At 42.8% G+C, this 23,431-nt stretch overlaps 1 protein-coding gene across 1 annotated transcript in view; it reads left to right on the forward strand.

Moving 5' to 3' along the window:
* ACVR1B (activin A receptor type 1B) overlaps positions 1 to 19,944 on the forward strand; it is an 84,783-nt gene extending 64,839 nt beyond the window's left edge. Inside the window, exons 5-9 of the mRNA XM_082245495.1 lie at positions 1,896 to 2,063; positions 2,172 to 2,328; positions 10,051 to 10,175; positions 15,924 to 16,054; positions 18,529 to 19,944. Coding sequence (XP_082101621.1) covers positions 1,896 to 2,063; positions 2,172 to 2,328; positions 10,051 to 10,175; positions 15,924 to 16,054; positions 18,529 to 18,654 — 707 coding nt within the window. The 3' untranslated portion in view covers positions 18,655 to 19,944. The remainder of the gene's footprint in view (positions 1 to 1,895; positions 2,064 to 2,171; positions 2,329 to 10,050; positions 10,176 to 15,923; positions 16,055 to 18,528) is intronic.
* Positions 19,945 to 23,431: the final 3,487 nt, after the last annotated feature.

Below are 23,431 nucleotides of genomic sequence, written 5' to 3' on the forward strand. Positions count from 1 at the left end.
CTTATGGGCACTGATGAGGCGGCACTTATGGGCACTGATGAGGAGGTACTAATATGCCGCAATGATGAGCACTGATAGGCGGCACTGATAGGTGGCACTGATAGGGGGCACTGATAGGGGGCACTGATGAGCACTGATAGGCGGCACTGATGAGCACTGATAGGCGGCACTGATGAGCACTGATAGGTGGCACTGCTGGGCACTGAGAGGTGGCACTGCTGGGCACTGAGGTGGCACTGCTGGGCACTGAGGTGGCACTGCTGGGCACTGAGGTGGCACTGCTGGGCACTGAGGTGGCACTGCTGGGCACTGAGAGGCGGCACTGGCGGGCGGCACTGCTGGGCACTGAGAGGCGGCACTGATGGGCACTGGCGGATGGCACTGATGGACAATGACGGGTGGCACTGATGGGCAGCACTGATGAGCACTGATGGGCAGCACCATCAGTGCCCACACTCAGTGCCCATAGTGCTGCCAGTCAGTGCTTATCAGTGCCTAGATGAGCAGGCACTGATGGGCACTGACTGGCAGCACTATGGGTACTGATTGTGGGCATTGATGGGGACACTGATGGCGGGCACTGTGGGCACTGATGGGGGGGCACTGTGTATGTTTTTTACCTTGTAGTAATCAGGGCACTGGTGATCAGTGCCCTGATTACATGTCTCTTTGTCCCTGGCGCTGTGCAGCTCTCCCTCCTTCCTCACACTGCAGGCTCCGTGTGAGGAAGGAGCGCCGGCGATGAGAGATGATCTCATATGTTTACATATGAGATCATCTCTCATTGGATGATCCGATCACGTGGTGAATGGCCGCTGTGATTGGCCATTCACCACGATCTGTGATCGGCCGTGTCCAAGGGACACGGCCGACACAGATTCTCCCCGCTGCGCGCTCGCGGGAGCGCGCGGGGGGCGTGTCACTGGGAGGCCGTTTAAAAACGGCCTCCCGAAAATTCGAGTCCGCGCTGCAGCCGTATATAGGCTGTAGCGCGGATGGCAAGTAGTTAAGAAGTAATGGCATCGCAAACGCATCCCTTGCTTGGGCGCAATTTGGAATTTGTCGGTTTCAAATCGCCTAGCTGTGAATATAACTTTAGGCTCACATGGTTCACCAGGAACCGGCTGAGATTCAAACCATGTATGAGCAGGCTGAATGTAACAAGTTGATCGATCGACTTGGGTACAACCAGCCTACAAAATTTATTTGCAATTATCGGCTAGTATAACCGGAAGAATACAGTGGCTCAGCAGAGGGAATTCCTGTATCAACACTGTGTACTGTGTTGATGGGGGAATCGATGGGATTTAATTTGCAGGAAATAAATTTACACCGTGTATGGCTGGCTTAATATTTGTACAGAATGTATAATATACTTTGGAGTGAGTTTAGGATATGCCAGACACTATTATGGTTGTCTTTTGATTCCCAGGACTGCCATAATGCAAAAATGCAAGTGCTTCGAGGTTCAGCCAAACATTTAGACATATATTTTTGTAAAGAGAGTATAGCAGGCAGACACTGCCAATGACTCTAACCTTGGAGCTGTCATTTTATGACTATGGGAAACTTTTTAGTTTTAAAACCCTTAGTTATGGTGGTAATTTACATTAACATGCTGTGATCAACAAATCCTAAATTTAAGAAAGCCCACGGGCTTGATGTTTTAGTACATTGCATGAAGAGCTGGAGCTGTCATCCTTGCATAAGTATCTTTGTACAGAATTTGCTTGGTAAAGTGAAAAGCAGAAAATTCTTCATCTTAAACGGCGTTGTTTTCCAACCAGCATTTTACACCCATCCCCTGTGAAATTTGAGCCTCCTTAGCACATTAATAAGCAGATTAGCTTTACAATTCCACTGGTAAAATGGTTTATTGGATTAACATTTTGCAGACAATGGAACATGGACCCAGCTGTGGCTTGTCTCGGATTACCATGAACATGGCTCGTTATTCGACTACTTGAACCGATACACAGTTACAATTGAGGGGATGATAAAGCTTGCCCTCTCAGCAGCAAGCGGCCTTGCGCACCTACATATGGAAATTGTTGGCACTCAGGGTAAGAGGTTTTCATTTTTCTTCATGTATTGCTCCATTTTCATATTACAGGTTTTGGTCTCTTTAATTTAGGACAAAATAAACTTACTGTTTATTTCTCTTTCAATAGGAAAGCCTGGAATAGCTCACAGGGACCTTAAGTCCAAAAATATCCTGGTAAAAAAGAATGGAGTGTGTGCAATTGCTGACCTGGGTCTTGCTGTGCGCCATGACTCTCTGACTGATACCATAGACATTGCACCCAATCAGAGAGTGGGGACCAAACGGTGAGTCAGAACTATAACTGTCTTTTTCTCACATCACTTTGTGCTGTACTTTGTGTTTTACAGCCCGTAAAGGAAATTGATGCAGCATGAATGTTGAAACATTAGGGCACAAAAGTGACATTTATAAATAAATGTAAGATAGGTGAAGTAAAAGATAATTTGAATCTGCTTGTTTGCCAACACATTAACAGTTGTTTTTTTGTTTTTTTCCCCAGTACATTTTTACCTTTTTGTGTATATGAATGTCCTGTAATCAGTGTCCTTATTTTATTTTTTTTCTTGTTTTTTAGTCATTTTGGAGGACTAAATATCTTATTCTGCTTTGCCCAGCCTCCCATTTAGTAATGGGTTACTCTAATAATGTGTGGAATCCCATGCAACCTAGAAAATCCTCCTCTTCCACAGCCATGCCTCCTCTGCTACTGTTAAAATAGAGCCTGCAATCTCCTGCCTACTGCAAACTAGTTCATAAGAGATTGCTACAGTAAGAGCTGGTGACCTGTGTTGTGTGAATGACAGCGGCTGAGGAGCAGCGCTGTTCATTCACAAAAACACAGGCTGCCAACCGCACATGCCGGCAGGTAATACAATCGTTTATCTCAGACAAAATGTAGCTGCTGGCATGGGTTGTCAGCTTGTGTTTTTGTGAAGGACCAGTGCTACTCCTCAGCCGCTGTCATTTACACAACACTGGTCACCAGCTCCCACTGTAGTTATCTACTTTGAACTAGCTGGTGGCTGTGGGAGAGTGCAGCCTCTTTAGTGTATGAAAACTACAGCTCCCAAAATTGTCTTTAATCTATATTTCGGCTCATAAAATTACATTTTTAACAGTGAATGATGCCCTTAAAACAATGTCTCCTATTCTGGTGTGCGCAGCAATAATGTGTGCTTTAATCGTTTTCATATGTATGTGCATACCACTATTTGTATGTGTGGATAAGTATTTATTATATTTTTTTATTTTTTAACAAACGTTCATTTTTTTTTTACCTCCTTTTTATTGTTTTAATTTCAACTTTATTGCCCTCACTCAGTGGCTAATGAGCCCCCTATATGATAGCATAGTGCATATGACAGGAACAAGGTTAATTAGACAGGTTTATAGTACCCAGTGCAGATCAGCGATTGGGTGATGCATTACCTTCATTTTACAGGTATTTACAAGTTGATTGGGCAGCTATAAAAGCCACCCAAATCGCTTCTGCAACATAGCTGTAAGTCGAGTTAAAAATTGTAAAGTCTCCTGGCTGCTTCAGCACCCAGGAGATTGTTTATATGTAAGCGCTCGCTTTGATGTAATACTTGCATCGGCAGCAATGAAAGGGTAAATGAAAATTAACTTCATGTAAAACTCAAACTTTTTTTTAAGGTGAGGTACCCTTCCCTAGCACCCCTGTCAGGTGTTGTACTTTCCTGTCTCCCATTCACCCAGTTCATTGTTTATTCCTGGTACACATCCTATTCCTTGAAATGCTCCCAAGAGGATGCTGTGCTTCCTGCACCACGAGTGCTGCAGTCTGCATTTATTTGAGGAAAGGCTTGTACCATTTCATCATGGCTTAGAATAGACATTGAAGGCCTTCCCATTGAAATTAAATTATAATACATGCTTGGTAAAGATTTTCCTGGAGCGGGAACAGGTAAAGTATAACACTTGAAAGGGGGTGGTATGGGAGAGTGCTCCGCTCCCTCTAGTGGTGTAGGAGTAAGGATAAAGTATAAGTCCTAAAGTACTCAAACTTTAAGAAAAAAAAAAAAATACTCTAGGAACAGAGTCTAGAATGATTTAGTAAAGAATTGAGGGAAGGAAGACCACCTTTACAGTAAGATGGGTACATTCATCTTCAGGGCAAAAGAATGACTACAATTACATGATTCCCGAAACGTCTTTCAGGACAGCATTCTGAGAGATGGCTCCTTCCTCTCACCAACAGGAAACCTCCATTTCACCAAACTTTAAAAGGAGGCTTCTCCCCACAGCTCATCAGTTTTTGGGTTTCCTCTGGCCGAGGAACACCTAGTTGGGAGTCAGGAACTCCTAAGGTGCTATCCTGAGAGACCAGGCTTCCTGCTCCACCATGCCGTTTGTTTTTCTAGACGAGTCAGTTCCTCCCATACCTCGTGACTGAATGCATTGGATGGGCTCCCTCTCCTTCTTTTGTACTCGGGGAGAGCCTGTACTGCTTTGCAAAGTGCAGCCCCTCGGTGGTGGCGGCAGACATCTTTTGGTTTTTCTCTCCGCTGTCCTTTTTTCCGGATGTGGGTAGTGACTTACCCAGCCGAAAGTGAGGTATCCGGCAGGGGGCAGCACTCAACGAGCAAGCGCGCGGCGTCACTTCCGCCAGATGCGCAGAGGGGAGGAATGAGGCTGGTACATAATTCCAGTCCGGCACAGCGGTGTTTTTGGAATCCCGAACCGGCTTTCCTAGCCATCGGCAACGCTGTAGAACACCGTATGGAAGGGGGATCCGCAGCAAGTGGGACAGGCATGGGTACCAGTAAGGCCCAGGTAAGGGGTGAGTTGTGTTTTTGCCCTAAATTACTGTGGGGTCTCTCTCCTTTCTCCCCCCCGGTTTCTGGGGGGCTTGCCTTGGCACATGGGAGTTTTTTGTATATGCTTCCTGTGCACCCGGGTGTCCCTGATGAGTAACCGGTTGACTTAATAGGAGGTTTTTTCCTCTGTTTTCTCTCATCATGGCAGGCTAAGAGCTCTGACCTGATGGCTAAAAAGAGATGTCCTTCATGCAAAAAGAGATGTCCTTCATGCAAAACTAAGCTGCCTGAAGGTTGGAAGAAATCACTGTCAGACATGCATTGACTCTCTGGTTAAAGAGGAAGCGTCCACAGCATGCAGTGATTTAATCGCATTGGTCAGAGAGGAGCTGGATGCTACCATCCAGTCCTTTCGATCTTCGCTGACAGATTCTTCCTTAAGTCAACCATCTGCCTCGCAATCCTCTCAGGGTTCACAGTCAGTCCCTTCGGTAGGAGTGGAGATAGGTCCTCCTACTCAAAAGGGATTTTCCCCTCTTCTTCCAAAGAAGATTCAGAGGAAGAAGAGGAGGAAGGGGTAGAAAATATACCCCCAAACTATAAACTGTCGTTGGAGCAAGTGGATGGTTAAAGGCAGTTTATATTACTTTAGGCTTAGGAGAAGAGAAAATGGAATTGTTACTGCATGATAGAATGTATGCAGGTCTGGACGAACCTAAAGGTCACTCCTTCCCGGTACATTCAACCATCTCGGAGGCCATTAAAGAGCCAGCGTTAAAAAAAAACATTTTTTCCTCAGGCAAATAAAAGGCGTTTTCCTTTTGATGAGGACCCAGGGGCACTTTGGAATAAAGTATCAAAAATAGATGCAGCTTTCTCCCAAGTTTCCAGATCGACTGATTTGGCATTTGAGGACATGGGAATACCAAAAGATCCCATGGACAGAAGAATGGATCAGCAGCTTAGAAAAAGCTTGTCAATCCATGGGCAATCTCAAACCAGCTATGGCAATCACTTGTATCCAGAAACCTGGAGTACTGGGTTAACCAGCTCAAAGCCCATATCACAGATTCGCCGAAACAAGAAGTCCTTAATTATTTTTCCACTATTTCTACGGCCATAGTCTACATTGCAGATGCATCTGCAGAATCTGTTAGGATGACGGCAAGATCATCAGCTGTAGCCAACTCAGCCAGAAGATCTCTGTGGTTGAAGACTTGGACCGGGGATACGGGATCCAAGAGCAAACTTTGCGGGTTTCTGTTTTTAGGAGGTCTACTGTTTGGTCCTGAGTTAGACTCAGTCAGTTAGTTTTAGACAGGACAACTGACAAAAAGATCATTCCCTGTTAAAAAGAAGAAATGGCCAGCTAAACGTCTTTTTCTACCTCGAAGGTCTCAGCATGATAGTAGGCCTCAAGAGAAAAGGAAGAATTGGTCGGCGCAAAAGTCTAGGGGGGAAAGGAAGCGTCCTTTTCCATCCTCCTACGTCAACCAACAAAGCACAATGACAATCTGTTGCTGATGGGAGGAATGAAAATTCCTCCCCCCCACTGGGCAGCTATGACAAAAAATCAATATATTTTGACCATGCTGTCCCATGGATACCAAATAGTTTTCGGATCCTCCTCCCAGAAAGATTTTGTCACAAACCTTCCAAAAGACACAACCAAAGCCCTGGCTATGAAAGGCCTATTAAAGGACTTGATGCGACAAGGAGTTGAGTCAAGTATCAGAAGAATGACATCAGGGATTCTATTCCCATATTTTTCTGATAAGGAAGCCATCCGGGGATTTTTGGCTCATTCTCAACCTGAAACCGTTTAACAGGTCAGTCCGGTAAAAAGATTTCGTATGGATTCAATCTTCACTGTCAGGAATTTGTTGACCAAAGGATGCTTCATTGCATCGATCAATTTAGAGATGCTTATCTGCATATTCCTATAGCCACTTAATCCCAAAGGTTCCTGAGGTTGGCCGTGGATATGGGGAAAAAGGTCCTGCATCTGCAATTCAGAGCCCTCCCTTTCGGACTATCATCTGCCCCTCAAATCTTTACAAAGATAATGGCAGAAAGCCTTGCTCCTCTCCACCTTTAGGGAGTCTCAGTAATCCCATATCTGGACGACGAGGGAAAGATTGCAAGAAGACCTGAGCAAGGCCTGCAGTCACTTAGAAAACCTGGGTGGGATTGTGAACCTACAGAAGTCAAGCTTCACTCCAGCTCAATTGGTACAGTTTCTGGGCTACCAGATAAATTTGATAGAACAGAAAATCTTCCTTCCAGAAGAAAAGAGCCAAAATACAGAACCGTAGTAGCTATGCTACAGACAAATCAGGAGTGGTTGGTCAGAAAGTTTGTCAGCCCTGGGAACTCTATCCTCGACTATACCAGCCATTCAGTTGGCAAGATTCCTTCAGCAGGAAATTGGAGTGGTCTGAAATGGTTTGGGATCACAGTCCAAAAACCCTAGAAGCAAAAGTAAAAATCCCCTCCAAGGTCAACAGGACCCTCTGGTGGAGAAAGCAAGCAATTTTGTCAAGGGGCTTATGGACCTTCCCCTTTGAAAAAAGGGATGCCGGCATGTGTTGATGGCGAGCCCACTGGGATCTGAATCTTGCACAGGGTGTTTGGTCCCAGGCCAAGGCAATGAAGTCCTCAAACTGGAGAGAGTTTAAGGCGTTCGCTTTGGGTTTGGCCGCCCATGTGCAGATCTTATCAGACAGCGCCACGACGGTGGCTTATTTAAACAAATGGGGGCACAAGAAGCAGGACCCTTCAGTTGCGGTTTACCGAAATCCTGGAGTAGGCAGAAAGTCACTTACTTTCCTTGTCAGCGGTCCATCTCAAAGGCACGTTAAACGAGGTGTCGTATTTTTTAAGCAGACAGAAGATTCGGGAAGCAGATTTGAGCCTGAATCCAGAAGTCTTTGCATTAATCACCAAGACTTACGGCCAGAAGTGGATTTGTTTGCGTCAAGAGAACGCAAAACTCCCTATTTTATTTTCTTTCCACCGAAAATACGGTTCCCTGGGGATAGATGCCTTAGCAGATCCTTGGAACTTTCTTCTGGGTTATGCTTTCCCCCCTTTCCAGCTCATTCTGCTGGTGTTACGGAAAATACAGAAGGAAAGAGCATCAGTGATTCTGATCGCCCCATTTTGGCCAAAGAGAGCTTGGTTCTCAACTATTCTACAGTTGGCAGTAAAACCTTGTTTACAGCTCCCTCTTTTAACAAGATTTGCTGCTTCAGGGCCCAGTATGTCACCCGTATATGTCCAGGATAAACCTCGCCGCCTGGTATCGGAGGAGCAGCTATTGAGAACTCTCACAAGCTCTAGTGACCACTTTGCTTTCTAGTAGGAAGAAAGTAACTAGGGCCATTTACTATGTTTGGAAAACCTACAGTAGTTGGTGTCATTCAGCGAAACAAACCTTGGAAAATATTGTATCAGTGTTGGAGTTCCTGCAGAATGGTGTGGAAAAGGGTTTGGCAGTTAGTACTCTTAAGGTGTAGATAGCCTCCTTAGGTTTTTCTGGAGAGACCAGTTGCTTCAGAAGCCTTGGTCGTAAGGTTTTTTAAGGCACTTACTCGCTTCAGACTAGCACCTGGAAATATTTTCCTGAAATGGGATTTCTTAGTGGTTCTACAGGCCTTCACAAAAGAGCCTTTTGAACCTTTAGAGGCTATTTCTTTAAAGCGGAGTTCTGCCTCCCCCTCCAAAAATTAAAGTCAGCAGCTACACAATACTGTAGCTGCTGGCTTTTAATATTAGGACACTTACCTGTCCTGGAGGCCAGTGATGTCGGTACCGCAGCTGATGTTTCCATTGGCTGTCGGGTGCTGCCGCCACCATTGCCGGTAAGGGAAGCCGGCAGTGTAGCCTTGCGGCTTCACTGGCGGGGCCCTACTGCGCATGCGCGAAGCGCGCTGTGCATTCCTACTGGCTCGGTGGCGGAGGGGGCCAAGCTTCCGAGGGATGGCGCCGTATCCCGGAAGTGGGGAAGGGTACCTGTCAAAACAGGTACCTGTCCCCCCCCCCCCCCCCCTGAAAGGTGCCAAATTTGGCACCGAAAGGGGGGGGGGAACAAAAGAGCGGAAGTTCCACTTTTGGGTGGAACTTCTCCGCTTTAAGGAATCTTTCCCTCAAGATGGTATTTCTAATTGCGATTACATCCGCAAGAAGAATCAGTGAACTGCACGCACTCTGTTAATGACCTTTTTTTGGCTATCTACCCTGATAAAATGATACTCAAAACAGATCCGAGTTTTTTTTTTTTTTTACCGAAGGTGGCTTCAGTTCAAAACCGGTCTCAAAATATTGTCCTACCAACATTTTGTCCTAACCCTTCAGGGGCTAAGTAAATACTTTTTCACAATCTAGATGTGAGGAGAATCCTGTTACTTCTAGGTAGTGTAACAAAGGACTTTAGATCTTCTTCAAATTCTTTGTTAGTTTTTTCAGGCAACAAGAAGGGCCACCAGGTATTAAAGGGGTCAATTGCTAGGTGGCTTAGGTCAGCTATTTTAGAGGCTTACTCCCAAAATGAAATTATCTCCCCCGCCAGGGATTCAATCACACTCTAGTAGAGCTCTTGCCACTACATGGGCAGAAAAAGCTGGTGTCACCCCAGATCAAATTTGTAAGGTGGCTAGGTGGTCAAGCTATCTAACGTTTGTACGTCATTACAGTTTGGACCTTCTGTCTGCAGGGGACCAGGCTTTTGGCAGAAAGGTCCTTCAGGCTGTGGTCCCTCCCTGATTAGTAAATCTTAATCCTCTCAAGGCGCTGTCCTGAAAGACGATTAGGGAAAATTAAGTTAGACTTAACGGTAACTTGTTTTCCAAGAGTCTTTCAGGACAGCAGCAGCCCGCCCTTTTTTCTATTTTTTGCTGTTAACCATATTTTGATTGTGTTCCAGCATAGGCCGGAGGTACTCTTCTACAACTGATGAGCTGTGGGGAGAAGCCTCCTTTTTTAACGTTTAGTTGAATGGGTGTTGTTGGTGAGAGGGAGGAGCAATCTTGCAAGGTGCTGTCCTGAACGACTCCTGGAAAACAAGTTACCGGTAAGTCTAACTTGAATTTTTCTAGTTCTCTTTACTTCATCACACATGAATATGCTTGCGCCTCTTCCTAAGAGTAAAAAAAACATGCACTTTAGTGGTACTTGAAGATCAGTGTGAAGAAAAATTGCTGAATGTGTTTGTTTTTCATTATGTAGATATATGGCTCCTGAGGTGCTGGATGAAACCATAAATATGAAACATTTCGACTCATTCAAGTGTGCTGACATTTATGCTCTGGGTTTAGTTTACTGGGAAATCGCCCGTAGATGCAGTGCCGGAGGTATGTTTCTTTTGTTACATCTATGGATATCTATAGTTTAAAATGCACATTTTCTGTCAAAAGAATCCAGTAAAGTGAAATTATAGATGTTTTACATTTAGAATGGTACTTTTTTCTCAAAATAAAAGTAGGTGAAAACACTTCCTTTTTAATACTGAAGTGCATTAAAAAAACATAGCAAGCAAGGCAATAGAGCCCTTCTCGTATGACTTTTCTGTACAGAAATCAAGAATTCAGTATGCACTTGGCCAAAATTGGCGGTTTAAAAAAAAAAAAAAATATATATATATAATCGGTTTTTATAAATGTATAATATTCGACTTTTAATTTTAATCATAATTTTATTGTCAGTCATTGTTTGCACCATTTGAAGCGGTGTTAAAAATCATGCTTGCTGCATTTTTGGTACATATTTGGTCCGCCGCTCCCTGTTGAAATGCATTGAAAACGCAGCAAGAACACTTAAAAAATGCACCGTGCTGTGTTTTGATGTATTTTTAGTCACATGGCCTATGAAAAACACACAATAAATGCGGTAAAATCACAGCAATTTTCAGCACTTTTTTTGCTTTCGGCACAACGCTGAAAACCCTATTTTCGGTGGCTGAAATTTCAGTGCATCACTAGCATGACTTGAAGGCTTGCTATGATTTCCACTGCAGATACCTTTTTTTTTAACCCCTTATCTAAGAGTAAAACCAATATTAAATGATATACTTACCAGCTCTGTGCAGTGGTTTTGCACAGAGTGGCCTGGATCCTCCTCTTCTCGGGTCCCTCGTCGGTCCTCCCTCCTGTTGAGTGCCCCCAGAGCAAGCAGATTGCTATGGGGGAACCCAAGCCGCAGCTCCGTGTCCATTCAGACAGGGAGCCATGGCCCCGCCCCACCCTCTCTGAGACACTCCTACAACATTGCTGGATCGTGATAGGTTCAGGTAAGTATTAGGGGGGGCTGAGGCATAGAATGCATTAAGATAAGAAACCTTCTGCCTTTACAACCACTTGAATGCCTAAGCCCAATTTTGAAACTTTGACATGTGTTAGTAAATCCGTCCATATCATCACAAATACTATGTGCATCCAGGTGGATTAGACCTTGTTTTTCAGGACAAATTAGGCTTCCATTTGGTGGTAAATGGTAATGAATATCTCCTGATTTTTTTTTTTTTTTTCTCGCAGAAAAACTGGCCCAAAAAGTAAAAAAAAAAAAAATTCTTTCATTCATTGACAGGCACAGCTCCTGATTCTTCTTAACCATTGGGTTATGCAGCTCCCTACAGGAGTAGGACACTATGCAGGACAAAAAGAAAACTTGACCAAGCCTATAGGGCAGTCTCAGGAGGTATACTCACTTCCTGCTATAGGTACTCAGTTTTTCTGCCTAGTCAGGCGTAAGGACCTAGTTCCTTGCTGGGATCTCTGGTCCTGGCAATTGAAATTCATTTTAAATTGAAATTTTTTTTTTTTTCATTATTTTATTCTTGTGAGAACTACTTGCTGGACTGGGCGACAAACTGGATAATATAGTCTCCCCCAGTCCGGCCAGCGAACACGTGCAGACCGCAGCTCCGTGCTAGGTCGGCCATGACATGGCCCCACTGGACGGGGGGCTGACCTGCAAGTTAAATGTCCCACGAGGGAGCATAAGAGAACTCACTTAGGCCTAATCTCAGCGTTTCTCCTGGCCGACAGCACCCACATTACGATGGAGCGTTGTCCTGTCCTGAGCGCTGCCCAGCCTGTTCCTGGTGTGGTAAGTAGCTGTCCCCCCCCCCCCCCCCACTACCCCTGGAGGGTTTTGGGGTAAATGTGGGCCCCTCCCTGGGATGAATGATCAGACCCCCAGGTTCCCTTCCCCCAGTCCTTCTAAAATTTTGGTCACTTTGGGTCTTTTGGCCCCCTCTCCCTGGCTAAGGTTATGAACAGGCTGTTGCCACATGCTCTTATGGAGGGCTGGTTGAAGTAGCCGTTGACTAGGTCAGCAGCGGGGGGGGGGGGGGGGTTTCCTGCCATCCTGGGGGTTGGTGACTAGGGCTGGGATGTCCTCTGGGCTCCTTGCTGCGGTTGTTGGGCTGGGGGAGCTGATAGTTTAGCATCCACAGGCCTCCCGCATCCGGACAAAAATGTAGGCCGCGGCTTTGCGGCCTACTACTCAAATTACATGAGGCGGCCTGTGTGAGGATGGCTGAAGCCACTGCCTACCTTTGGGCATCCGCCTTCCCCTCTGCTGCCTCTGGGTGGTCTGCTCCGCTGGGGCTCGCATCCGGGCAGCTGAGCGCCCTCAAAAATTTAGGCCGCGGCTTGCGACCTACTAGACCATGCGGCCAAGTCAGGCGCCGCCGTTGGGGGGCGGCCCCAGCGCGTGTAGCTGAAGACCCCACTCTTCTTTTTGGCATCTGCCGGGCTGAGGATCTGTGCAATTGCGGCTGGGCCCCCACAAAAATTTAGGCCGCGTCTTGCGGCTTGCTGGGCCATATGGTCAGTTTGGCACCTTCCTTGGACCGGGTGGCACTGTGGGGGCGCTTAATTTTTAATGACAGTCTTGCCCCCATTATTGTGTGGGGCACCTGTCTTGTTTTAGTGAGGGTACTCTGCCTGAGCGTCCGCGTCATGACGGGCAGCCCCGTTTTTTACCCCTCATGTTTGACACTGCTTCAGAACGCCCCAATCGTTAAGACGAATCAGGAGCTGTCCGCCAGTGAATGAAAGAGAATATGGGATATTTGACTTACTGTAAAATCCATTTCTCTCTATTGATTGACACAGTACCAACCTCTCTATGGAGTGTTTTTTTTTTTTTTTTTTATTCTGACACTCTAACAAAACTGAGTACCTATAGCAGGAAGTGGGAGTATACCCCCTGGGACTGCCCCATAGTTGTAGTCATATTTTTTTTTCCTGCCTATTGTCCTATTCCTGTAGGGGGCAGCATAACCCAATGGTTAAGAATCGGGAGCTGTGTCCGTCAATAAATATCAGAGAAATCGATTTTACGTGTAGCAGGATTTCCAGGCATTGGGCCAGATATGGGTCTGCCAGGGTTACAGTTACCCACAGCCCCTTTGAGCTGATTCCCCAAGTGTGAGATATGAGGCAATGTACAGTCCGGTATCTTTGGTTTGTTTTGTTTATTTTGTATAGGGATGGGAGTAGGGAATGAGTTGGATACTCCTCTGGCTCAACTAGGTACAACTTGGGACACTATGTGAAAAATGCCTGCAAGCACTGCTTTGTTGCTGGCAGAATGCCCGTCAACGCTTGGAAAACGGACTTGCTGTCTGTGAACTTGAATCTGACTTCTGACACTTCCTCTCAGCTCAAAGGTCCTTTAAAGTGCTCCCTGTAGTCTTCACTGACTGAGGTAGCCTTCTGTACTGTTACTGCTGCTGCAACACTCAACTCTGTGTACCTTGCACTGCACACTCTGCACTGTACACATGGTGCTTCAGGGCCCAACCGCTGGCACCCCCTCTTACACTTCTGGGTCAAACTCTGGCACCCGGTTTACTCTTTACTCTGCACTGGCTAGCTAGCTCCTGGATCTTTTTGACCTTCTCCGGAGTGGTCCCCTCTGCTAGGCAGACCCCCAGGGACAGTTCACAGTACTCCTCGAAATGCTTTCCTGGAACTCGACCCTCACAGCTCCGCTGGTCCTCAGCACACTGGATCCTTCCAGCTGCTCAGCCCTTTATCCCCTCAGGCAAGCCGCCTGGGATACCCTATTCTTCCTAAAATGAGGAGAGACAGCTGCACCCTCCGTCCTGGGACTCTGCTTCCCGCCAAAGACAACCGGTCATGTGCTCCCCACAAACTTATACCATCTCCCGGAATGCTGTGATTAAAAAAGGGGTCATTTGGGGGGTATTTGTACTGTCCTGGCATTTTCAGGCCTTTAGAAATTGGATATGCCTTCATTACATCAGAATTGATCAATTATTTAGATATACCATAGTTTGTGAACTCGATACCTTTCCTACAGACTAAATAATAAACACGGATTTGTTTATGAAAAGAAAATGTGTTATTTTTTGCTAAAAAAAAAAAAAACAAAACCCAGTGGTAATTAAATAAAATCAAAAGAAAGCTTGATTTGTGTGGCAAAAAAAATGCTAAACATTTCATATTGTGTAGAGTGTTGCATGACTGCCCAATTGTCATTCAAAGTGCGACAGCGCTGAAAGCTGAAAATTGGCCTGGGCAGGAAGAGGGTTAAAGTGCCCGGTATTGAAGTGGTTAAAGCTGAACTCCATGTAATGAGGAAATTAAGGTATTTTAACAAATTCTCATTATACAAGGAGATTACCTTAAAGCTTAACTCCAGGCAGATATAAAGACACAAATATGCAGTTCTATATTCATATATGGATCATAAGTCGTCTTTTTTTTTTTCCCAAGTACCTGATTATATTTTGGTTTCAGCCTCTAGCATTTCCTGTACATCAGAGCTCCTATTGGGAGAGGGGGGGGGAGGAGCAAAATGATATCTATATTGTATATCACACACACCTCACTTGGGGCAAAGTGAAAATGTTTTCTTGCACACACTTTCCCTTAAGGCTCGTACACACTTGACGAGAGTCGTACTAAATATCCTCTGATTTTTCTCTCTCATGCTCAGCGGTCATAACCGTTTTTAGTCGACAGTGCATAATGTTCACAAAATTTCTCGTCCGATTTTTTTTTTTTTTTTTGGGGATGTTTGTTCCTAGACTTCCGGGTCGTCAGCCGCTTCAGATCATGCGCGTTCTTTCGTTTCCAATGTTTCACGGACGTACTGCATACACATTAAATGAAAATTGGTCGTGCTGGGCACGGACAATAAAAATATTGGTGTTTGTTCCTCCGTTTTTTTTTTTTTTATGTTGTTGAAAATGTCTGCATCGGCTGCTGAAAGTTGTGTACACACTAGCCGAAAATCGTACGATTTTACCTCGGTTGGAAATTTTTGTCAGATTTTCTACTGGTGTGTACCCCACTTTACTGATCGGCCACCTATTAAGTGATACAGACCTTTGACTTGCTGCGAGGCAGAGTTTACACTAGGTTAATTACCTGCTTCTCTCCCTACATGACAGCGTTTGGACCTGGGAATTTCCAGTCATACCCAAGCACTGTATCCTGTAAGGCAATGAAGTAGGTAACATGCTAACATTTTCAATATGTCAGTCAGTACCAGCTGGTGAAATGAGGATTTAGGCACAAGACATCCCACTCCTGTATAGACAGAACAATTAATTATCTCTTCATAATTATGCACAATAACGTTTATAACTGCTTAGTGGCATTACATATGCCTTTTCTGTGAAATATATTTGATACATACACAGAGATCCATTTATCAAAAAGATTGGACGAAGGTCTCAAATTCTTGCGGTCCAGATTATTTCGCTGAAATAGTTGAATTCTTTGGATCGGCAGCGCTATCTAGTGGCCAAAATGTGGTAAATTTTCTCATTTTAGGTATTTAAGAAAATTGTCACTTTTTGGTCTGAAGCTGGCAATCACATGTTTTCTATTTCAGAAAATACAGGACAAAATGAATCCAGCCTGCACAAATGTATGTGACATTTATCGAAGGAATGTTTTAGAGCTTATAGCCAACCCTAAAGTGTTATCTATTGACGTGTGTGGTTTCATTCATCCGTGTTCGATATTGTGGTTTATCTGTTTGCAAATAGACAGTTTTTTTTTCAGAGCAGTATGTAGCTCATTTTTATTTTTTTGTGACGTACATATTTGTATTTACAGGTTTTCATGAAGAATATCAGCTTCCATACTATGATTTGGTACCGTCGGATCCTTCTATTGAAGAAATGCGTAAAGTAGTGTGTGACCAGAAATTACGGCCTAACATACCAAATTGGTGGCAAAGTTATGAGGTAGGTGCTTGCTGTTGGCTGACCACACTGCAAAAAAAAAAAGGTCAGGTTACTTTACTGGCTATGCCATGTTGTACTGTAAACGTAAAAACATCTTTTTTTATAGCTCACAATTCTGAATTAAATAACATACCCCATGCCTGCATTTTTCTAGTGATCACACATTTCAGCCTACTATAACTAAAAGGCCTGTATGTAATTGGAGTACTTTGGAACCATGCTGACCTGCTACTAGTGTTACTCTCATGTACATTTATCCCTGACACTGTGTGATATATGTAAATAGACACCCACTAGCAACACTTGACTGAGAGGTTGTTTGAGCTGCTTGAACTTTAATAGAAAATTACCGGTTTCCCGGCACTTGAAATAATTTGTTTGGGTCAGCGTGTACTAAAAACATTTGTGTGCCAGAACAGACCGACTGGTGCTTAGACTGCAGTATACTGTAGTAGCTTGTGCTGTGTTCAGTAAGCAGCGCAGTTTTCAAGCAGCAGTACCAGAGACTTCACCTGTTACTGCCTAATTTACGGAGAGTTGGTCATACCACATCTCCGCTATTTAGAAGAAAACTTGTATTTTTTTTTTTCAGTAATTTTTTTTTTTTCTGATTGACCGAAGTGGAGATTATGACGTATCCACCACCTCTCCACCTTGGCCATTCAGAGGAAGCCATTTAACCACTAGTTGAAGTGGCCTCCTCAGTTAAACAAAGTATCAGAAACGTAGGCAGGCCATACATGGAGCGGTCTATTGCCAGCCTCCCTTCAGCATTTATACTTACATGGGTAATTGTCACCTTAATCCAGTTACCATGTGACAAAATGTGTCAAAGTAAATGTAATAATACAAGACATTACTAGAGTGACAACACTATGTTCTACTTAACCTAATCCAACTATAATAGGGCAATTAAGTCGGAAATGGGTTTTTAAACATTTTAAGCAAAATCGCAGGAAAAGTCCAGTTTAAATGTAAGTAATCACTGCTAACTTTTTTTTCAATTTAGAAGAAAGGCAAAACATTCAAACAATATAGTCTCAAATTAAACACAATACTGTACCTTCTGAAATGCTGTATAAAGCAAAGCAGAATTGATGAGAGTTAATACTTAACATAAGTATAGGCTGAACGCAAGATAATGAAAATGATAAATGACCACTACTTTTTTTGTAACCTATAGATATTTGACCCTCTTGTGAAAACGCTATCAGCATTACAGTCTGCAGGGATTCAGAACGTACATACGTGAAAATCTTAGGGCTCATACACATACTTTTTATTTATTTTTTTGTGAATTGGGCACTTTTTTATTCTACTGCATTTTTTGGTTTACTGTATCATATGTTTTATACCACTCAACCAGATCAGTGCGAATGACCTGGCTTACCAATAGAAACTATGTATTAGGGTAAATTAACAAACCTTGGGAGAAAGACAGAAGTGTCTTGCATGTGTTCCAGAAGTGACATGGCATGCGCCAAATTCATGTACTTGTCTAGAACTTTTACTTTATTTCGATGCATGCTGTGCCATTCTTTTTTTTTTAAACAGAAAAATGCTGTGCCATTCTTAGAACATATAAGATGCTTTTGCAAAATCGGTTTCTGTACACCGAAGGAATGTTGGTGTCAGCAAATTAGAACTACTTAAGTTGCTGTCAGAACCAAAAGTGTCACAGATGTTTTTTTGTTTTTTTTTTGTAAATAAGGCGCAACAAATTAACGATCAGTTGATGCCAGAAAAGGGGCGCTTTATTGAATCCCCCCCCCCCCCCATGTCTTCTATTGTCACCTTTAAACAGAGGCACATGGCCATCTTCAGGCTAAAGTGGCATCTGCATTCTGGTTTCTCAATAGTAGTTGTAACAACTGTGTTGGACATCTAGCAGCCATGCAGTGTTGGCTGCTAGTTGTCAAAATGTGAGCATAAATCAATGTTTTCTCAGAACTGTCCACCAGTCCACTATGCAAGGGACTTGCTTTTATTGTAAATTCAGTTATACTTTTTTTTTTTTTTTTTTCCCTTCACAGTTTCAATAGATATTGGCAATCTTTTCAATGTTTGTATTCTTAAAGTATATGCTGGGGGCATTACCCTAATTTACCCCCAAACCCACACCTCTCGGCATTATTTGTTTTTGGGTTTTTTTCCCCCCTTTTACCTTGTTCTGAAGCGTAGAACTGCTTTTATTGCTCTTGTCACCAGACTTGTAAAATTCTTGCAGCGACAACATCTGGGGGCTAATATGGGCACATTCGAGAACTATATCTCTCGAGCTCTTTCCCTACAGTTTCTAGGCAGTAACCTGTAGCAGCCAATCAGAATTTACTCTGTTAAAGTCAGACTAGCAGATTAATTGTTGTGAGTTACTACACTTATAAATGAAAACTCCTTTTTAAATAAGGTTGTAAATGTGTTCATTCTCAATTCTTGACTAAAGGTTTAGTTTTGTGCTTTCATTTACTGAACAGGCTCTTCGGGTGATGGGGAAGATGATGAGAGAGTGTTGGTACGCCAATGGAGCAGCTCGCTTGACAGCTCTGCGCATTAAGAAAACACTGTCACAACTCAGTATACAAGAAGATGTGAAGATCTGAAGCCTCTCACAAAGCTCCCGAGATAATGTGGAAAAATTCATACAAGCTGCCATGATGTAGTACATAAGTATGAGGCCTACCTCAACGTTTCTTCCCAGACAACTGCCAGTTGAACAATGGGGCCTTTTGGCCAAAATGGAAGAGAACAGCACACTTCAATTAACTCTAGGTTTGGGTCTGAAACAAACTTTTTTTTTTTTTTTTTTTTTTTCCTTTTTCTTAACAGCATGAAGATAAGGAATCAGATTCAGGTGACTGCCGCACTGCCTGATTTTTATTTTCCTCCAAATGAAATAATCATGGTGGCACCCCCCTTTCCATCTGTGAAGGGTAAAATCCACTTCATCTTACTTGGTCTTCATGGTTTAGAGTATTGCCTAGCATACTAGACCTTGCTTTTCTTACTGGTTCAGGTCCCAGTAAGCAAGCTGAGGTTTCTTTTGGATTTACCCCTTTCACAAACAAGGAGATCCCCCTTGCAATGGACTTTGTTCTTACAATTCAGGCTTTGTACAGAATGACATTGGAGCTTGGAAGCAAACACTACACTATCCACGTAGACCCGCGTCTGTGCATGTGCAAGGGTGTGTGTAGCTATTTTTTGACCTGTGTTTTTGTAGGTGTACATGTGAGCTTGTCTGCATGCGCAAGTATAAGAAAAACAAAACAAAAAAACTCGACTTTTTGAGGTGTCTGTACGTAGATCACTGGACACTTCATGTAAAGGTTGCATACAGGGCCACTTGTCACATTATTTTTCTATTTTTTTTTTTTTTTCCTTTCTTTTGCAAAGCAACAAAATCCAAACTCTGAGCTTGTCTGAACATAACACTAACCATCCACTTACCAGAGGAGAGGAAAACGATGATGGTGAAAACCTATTGGCAATAGAAATCTTTCAATAAAAGACCCTCGGCTTGTGCTGTCCCAGCGGATGTGAGCGAGGAGGACAACCTGCAAAAATCCATCATTTGTAAATCTCAGGTGTCAAGCATTTGCCAACAGCAGGGATTTTAAATGTTTGTGCTCATCAAATAGACCGGCATGGAGCGAGGTGTAAATCCTTTTCCAGCCCATCTTTGGAAAGGAACTGAAAAGAAGCGGAGCTTTTGGTCTTTTTGATCAGCGGAAAAAAAAAAAGAGCCTGTTCTCGGTCACCCAAGCCAGGCTCCAGCTGCGGCAGGTTGGAAGCAGGGTTGCTGTGTGAGTGATGCATCACGTTTTAAAACGGGTTCTTAATGGAATGGGAGGATTTTTTTTAGTTTAGCATCTACAGTACAATAACTCTAAAGCCATAACTTTTAACTGGAGTGTCTTTTTTTTTTTTTTTCCTTTTTTTTTTTTTTTTTTATTATTTTAAGCTGTTTGGGGGAGGGTTGATGGGCAGAGGAGGGATTTTAACATTTTTTATTAAGTATTTTAATTCTTTGTAAAAAAGAGAAACAACAAAAAAATCAGATTCTCTCTATATATATATATATATATATAAATATATACACACACGCATATGTCTAAATATTACCTCTCAGTCTATTGTTTGTGCAGAGATCACAAAAACCAAATGCGCCAAGCTATATTTACACTGGAACTATTTGTATTTGTACATGGAATTTTCTCCTAGACGCTGGATTGGTCCTCACAGATACATGACACATTTTTTATAATGCCATGTCTTCATTGTCTGTTTCTTCAGGTGTACACCATTTCTCTGTGTGTATCCTTCAGGGGTTTTAGTGATGTGTCCAAAGTTCTATAAATATATATATATATTTTTTATTACTTTTTTCTTTTGGCTTTCTGTGCAGAACTGTTAATAAACTCCTAGTTATCTTGTCCGAGGTGCTTCTAAGCCTCACAGCTCACTAACATACTAATGTGAAGCTGGCTTGTGCATTAACGAGGCATGCGTTTACCTTTTAGTGTTTTGGAGGTGCAGTGCGTGGTCTGTGTCGGTCGGGCTGTTTTTTTTATCTTAAGCATTTGTCATTATTCTTGTGCAATTTCTAAAAAAAAAAAAAATACATTTACACATATATGCAACAAATCATCTTCCTCAATTCAATTAGGTGATATTAGGTGACGCTTTTCATAAGGGTAAGGTTGGCCAGCATCACACATTGAGGTCTGCTGTGGAATCCATTTCAATAAAGGCACTGACTTTTTTTCTTTTTTTTCTTGCATAGAAGCAGTAAGCCTTGCCAGTCTGTAAATTCATTGCAGTTTTCGCTCTTTGAAGTATGCACAGATGTGCTGTAACCATAGAAACCAGCCAATTTCTAATTTCCAGAGGAATGTAAGCTAACACATGATTGGTTGCTGTAGGTTACAGCACATGTTGATTAAAAAAAATATTGGTTTGAATTTAAGATTTGTGCTCCTTTGAAACAGGAGATTTTTGCAAAGCTATATAATGCACCGCCTGAGACAATTTGTGAAGGACTGAACATAGGAAAATGCTGGTGATGCTCATAACAGAAACTTGGATACCAATTTCATGGTAGTATTTAAATGTTAATGAGATCTCTGGCTGCTATGGTCAACACTAGTTTTCCTGTGCACATGGTTTCATACATGTCCATGTGTGATCTGATTGTGTAGTGCAGGAGCATTATGCTTTTGTGATGAAAGCGAACCAAAGTAGATCCTATTGAAACATACTTGCACATTAATATTAATGCATTAAATGACTAGAAAATTGTGCCAGGTGCATAGTCCTGGCCCAGCTTGGCATTAAAGTGTACGTGTCAGTACTTGCCATCAACCATGATGTGCGATATTGACAGAAATAAGCGAATGAATGTTCTTTACTGACTAGTTTCTTTATTTGGGGAATTCATCCTGGAGCAAAAGGCTTAGTTATGACTCAGACTGCTTTTGTTTTGCCTTATTTAGGACATCTTTGTGCCAACCCTCCTATCTAAATTAGCTCTAGACCCGATACTGTATATATAATCTTAGGTAATAGGCAAATTCCATCGCATCCTTGGGATCAATTTCTTGCCTTTTGAAGCCCTCTTGATTCTACTATTTTTGTGATTAGGTTTTTAGTGGTCTTTAAAAAAAAAAGCCACTTGGGAGGTAAAGGCTGTATTTGTCAAATTTCTTCCATTGCTTGGTCCCCTTCATTCAGTGCCTATAAATGTGGGGGGGGGGGGGGGGGCTGGATTGTCCTGTGCAATAGAACCATTGTCCCTATTACTGGCATTTTCTTTCTTAAATACTTCACTTTTAAGTAGCAGTAGTAGTTTAGAAGGCACTTCTCCTGGGCAGCATTCCAGGTATTTATATTTAATTTTATTTTTTGTCCAATGAATATGTGCCTTGTTCACCTAATTTAGTCATCTCAGTTGTATGGTCACAAAATGCATTATTGTATAACCACTACATGAATTAATTGGAGATCATTTTTTTTTTCTTTTCTGTCATGAAAGAGTAATCATCTCAGCCTGCTGTGGACTTTTTTTTTTTTTTTTATTTGCTAAAGCGTCTTTTGTTGGAATATCGGCCCTTTTTTTCAACAATTTTTTTAATGTATATAGGGTGACTATTTTACAGCCTTCAGCTGATTAGTAGTTTTTAGGCCATAAGCACATATTTTAGTGATAGTAGAATCACATTTTTTTAAGTTGAACTGTAGCATGAATTCTAATCATTTCTCAGGATGTCCGAAAAATGTTTTACAGTAATCAGAAGATAGGTACATAATCAACAGGGACAGCAAATTTCAATGATTCGTATTGACTGCTCAGCTCTGCTGTAATAAATGAGGTTTTGTTGCATAAAAATGTCCCCTTTTTATGCAGTTGGGTACTCACTGAATTTTATGATGAGATGGTTAGTATCAATATATGGAATCTTTTGTGTATGGTGGGGCCTGAAATACAGAATTTGTATAAAGCATATAACGATTGCTGCTGCTTGAAAATGATATATAATAACTATGTAGAGTCACTGTAAAGCGTGCTGCTACATGAATGATGTAGAGAGTGTGGGAAATTTACTGGTTGGTTTCAAAACCTGTTTAAAGTGTATTTATACCCAAAACTTTTTTTTTTTATATAATGGGGAAAGGTCAGAGCCCCAGTCTGGTTTTACTGTTATTCAGGACTCCATTTGGTGAGATTTCCATGACTTTCTTATCTGGGGACGTTTTAGCAGATGGGAAGTGAGGGAAAATCTACACTAGGGAAACTGACCACAATAAATAGCTGGCAATGATTCTTGCAGTCTTATACTTAAAGCTGAGCTCCACCCAAAAGGGAGGGGAGCTCTGCTTTATTGCCTCCGCTGCTACATTTGGCACCTTTCAGGGAGGAGTGGGTACCTGCTTTTGACAGGTAATCCTCTCCCACTTCCGGCTGACTTTGCCACGGCAAAGTCTTCTGGAAGCAGTAGAGAACCGGCTGTGAAGTCGCAAGGCTTCATTGCCAGTTTTCCTTACCCAAGATGGCAACAGCACCTGAGAGCCGATTGAAAAATCGGCTCGAGTGAGGATGCCATTGAATTTGTGGACAAATAAGTGTCCTAACAGTAAAAGTCAGCAGCCACAGTATTTGAAAAGTGTTTTTACTTTTGTCTGTGTTGCTATTAGAGAGATTTCCGACACTTCGTGTCCTAGGTACAACGGTTTTACCAGACAGGAAGTGAAGGGATCTCTTCAATGGAGCCTCAAATGGCAGTAAGACCTGACGGGAGTTCTTCTAATCCTACAGTTTATGTGAAGCAAAAAAAAAAAAAGCTTTGGCTTTAGATGCACTTTATGTAATAATACTAAACC

This window comes from Pelophylax lessonae, assembly GCF_965119305.1.
Source record: "Pelophylax lessonae genome assembly, chromosome: 2".
Classification (NCBI taxonomy): domain Eukaryota; kingdom Metazoa; phylum Chordata; class Amphibia; order Anura; family Ranidae; genus Pelophylax; species Pelophylax lessonae.